This window comes from Asparagus officinalis, unplaced genomic scaffold (assembly GCF_001876935.1).
Source record: "Asparagus officinalis unplaced genomic scaffold, Aspof.V1 AsparagusV1_Un359, whole genome shotgun sequence".
In the NCBI taxonomy this organism is placed as follows: Eukaryota; Viridiplantae; Streptophyta; class Magnoliopsida; order Asparagales; family Asparagaceae; genus Asparagus; species Asparagus officinalis.
In genome coordinates, this window is record NW_017972624.1 from 30,052 (window position 1) to 32,290 (window position 2,239).

The window sequence follows — 2,239 nt, forward strand, 5'->3', positions numbered from 1 at the left end:
TAGTATTGCCATATATTTTAAATATTATTATATTTTATAAAATTGATCTTTTTTGCTCGGCTCTGATGATGTAGAAAAAAAAAAGATAGATTTTTTTTAAATTAAAACACAAAGAGGTTAATTTTGCTCATAAAATTGAAAAAAAAGTTTTTTTTTATTTTTTATTTCTCCTTCAGAAAATTGGGTAATTTTTAGACAAAATAATCACAACTCACCTGTATATTGCTATTATCCCTCGCCCTCAGCCTCAGGAGCCACGATCGATCGAACTCCCAAAAAAAGATACGCGAATTAAAAAAAAAAATGGAAGAGGAGAGGAATTATAGCAAACTGGAAGAAGCTCTCGAGATCAAGTCCCTGCGCCGAATCATTAGTGCTTATCTCAAGTAAACCCTAAACCCTAACTCTCCCCCTCTCACTCTCGGTTTGATTTGATCGAAGTCAAAGATAGAGTTTTTAACGCTGAATCAGGAATCTCTATGGCGAATCTCTTTGTCTTTTGAAACGATTCAGTTGAATTTTTCACTATCTTGCTCCTTTGTTTCTTTTACCGATTCTGACCTAATTTTGCTAATTGATTTGATGAAACCCTATCACTATTTAGTTACTCGGATGCTGCTGAAGAGGATGTTCGAAGATATGAGAGGTCGTATAAGAAACTCTCACCTGCTCACAAGGTAAACATACTTCATTAGTTTCAAATTTTCTAGTTTCAGTAAATTATCTTTTATTTTTGTTTATAAGTGATAAGGCATTCTATTCCTTTTTTTTTTTGTTTAATTCATGTGCAGGCTCTTCTCTGTCATCTTCCTTTGAAGTACCAAAGACTTCGACGGTATGCCAAATATTGAATTTTTTTAATGTTCCAAAATTATAGTCATCATGCAAGGCTAACTAAAATTTTATAATCAACTGTGAAATAGGAATGGAAAGGTTGGGCCTAAAGAATATAGAAATACCATCATTATACCCACATTCTGTATAATTCCACGAAACCTGCAGAAAAGACTCATCAATTTTTTAACCAGGTGCCAACCTGATGTCTACCCTTTATGAGTTGTTTCAAAATTCCCGAACAATAACACTAGGATGAAAGAGCTTTGTATAATATGTAGGAGGATGCATGTTGGTGAAAGAGCAAAAATAAAGAAGGACATTTTTCCTTCAGCGCGTAGTTGGGATTTCATGCAGTTATGATTCACAATTGAAACAGAAAACCCACTCTTACCTTTATTATTTTAAGGTAGCTCCAGTTGTCTCGAAGCAAAGTAGATTAAAATCTATAGTTTTGAGAACCAAATTCAGCCTTGTACTGCAATCATCAGTTTGTTGGGGTTTTTGCTCTACTTAAACAAATGAAATCGGCTTTCATGGCTCTATAAGGCAGAATGAATAATGTCTTAAGAATGGGCAATCTTAGTTTATCTCAAATGTGATTTTTGTTCTTGAGATATGAAAATTACCTATGAAGACAGATTCTGACTGATTGTAGTTTGCAGGTGTATATCGGTGAATACATTTTTCATTATGAACATGCTTCAGGTGAAAAAAAATGATTGCAACCTTTTCCTATGTTAACACATTTGTGCTTCAAACTATAGTTTTCCTGCTTGTGTATTTCTTCTCGGATGCAGTGATGTACTGATTCCACAAATTCAACAGGCATTCGAACCTCCTATTGATATGAGCCAGAATATAGATATTGATGAACATGAAAACTTAGAACATGCCGTTGATCAGAATCTTCAAACACAAGCACAGAATACTCGAGAAACTAGCATTGACTCAGGGCAGCCTTTTCCATCCATTGGAAGTGAGGATTCTGGTCCTGAATCATATCATATCCAAAGAGAAAGCAACACAGATAGTGGGCCTTCGGGAAGAAATAATGAGATAGAGGTGTATATCTTTTGACAATATAACGTTTGTGTGTTTGGAGTTAATATAGACTGCAAAGAAATGATTAGATATCTTCTACGCCTTTTCATTTAGAAATTTGACCTCTGTAGATACAAACAGGAGATGCATGTTGGAAATTCCTGCAAGTCTAACTTTCGGAAGGACATATCCTGCGCATGCCAGAGTGAGATATGTAATGGTAGTGGAGATGCTGATAAGGTAAATTGCTGATATGAGTTTCGGGTTTTGTTTCTAATGAAGCATAATTATATCCTGATTGATCTTTTCAGATGTTTTTCAATCATTTTATTTACTACATTAACATATAAGAGAGGACTCT

At 34.4% G+C, this 2,239-nt stretch overlaps 1 protein-coding gene across 2 annotated transcripts; it reads left to right on the forward strand.

Moving 5' to 3' along the window:
• The first annotated feature begins 219 nt into the window (after window positions 1–219).
• LOC109827684 lies at window positions 220–2,227 on the forward strand. 2 transcript variants are annotated; one of them, XM_020394693.1, is made up of 6 exons: window positions 220–386; window positions 605–677; window positions 792–835; window positions 1,500–1,542; window positions 1,663–1,899; window positions 2,020–2,227. In XM_020394693.1, exons 1-6 carry the CDS (start codon window positions 304–306, stop codon window positions 2,128–2,130), a joined length of 591 nt encoding a protein of 196 aa, XP_020250282.1. In that variant the 5' UTR covers window positions 220–303; the 3' UTR covers window positions 2,131–2,227. The 2 variants fall into 2 exon arrangements, with proteins under 2 accessions (XP_020250282.1, XP_020250283.1); XM_020394694.1 differs by having other exon boundaries at window positions 2,010–2,151.
• Window positions 2,228–2,239: the final 12 nt, after the last annotated feature.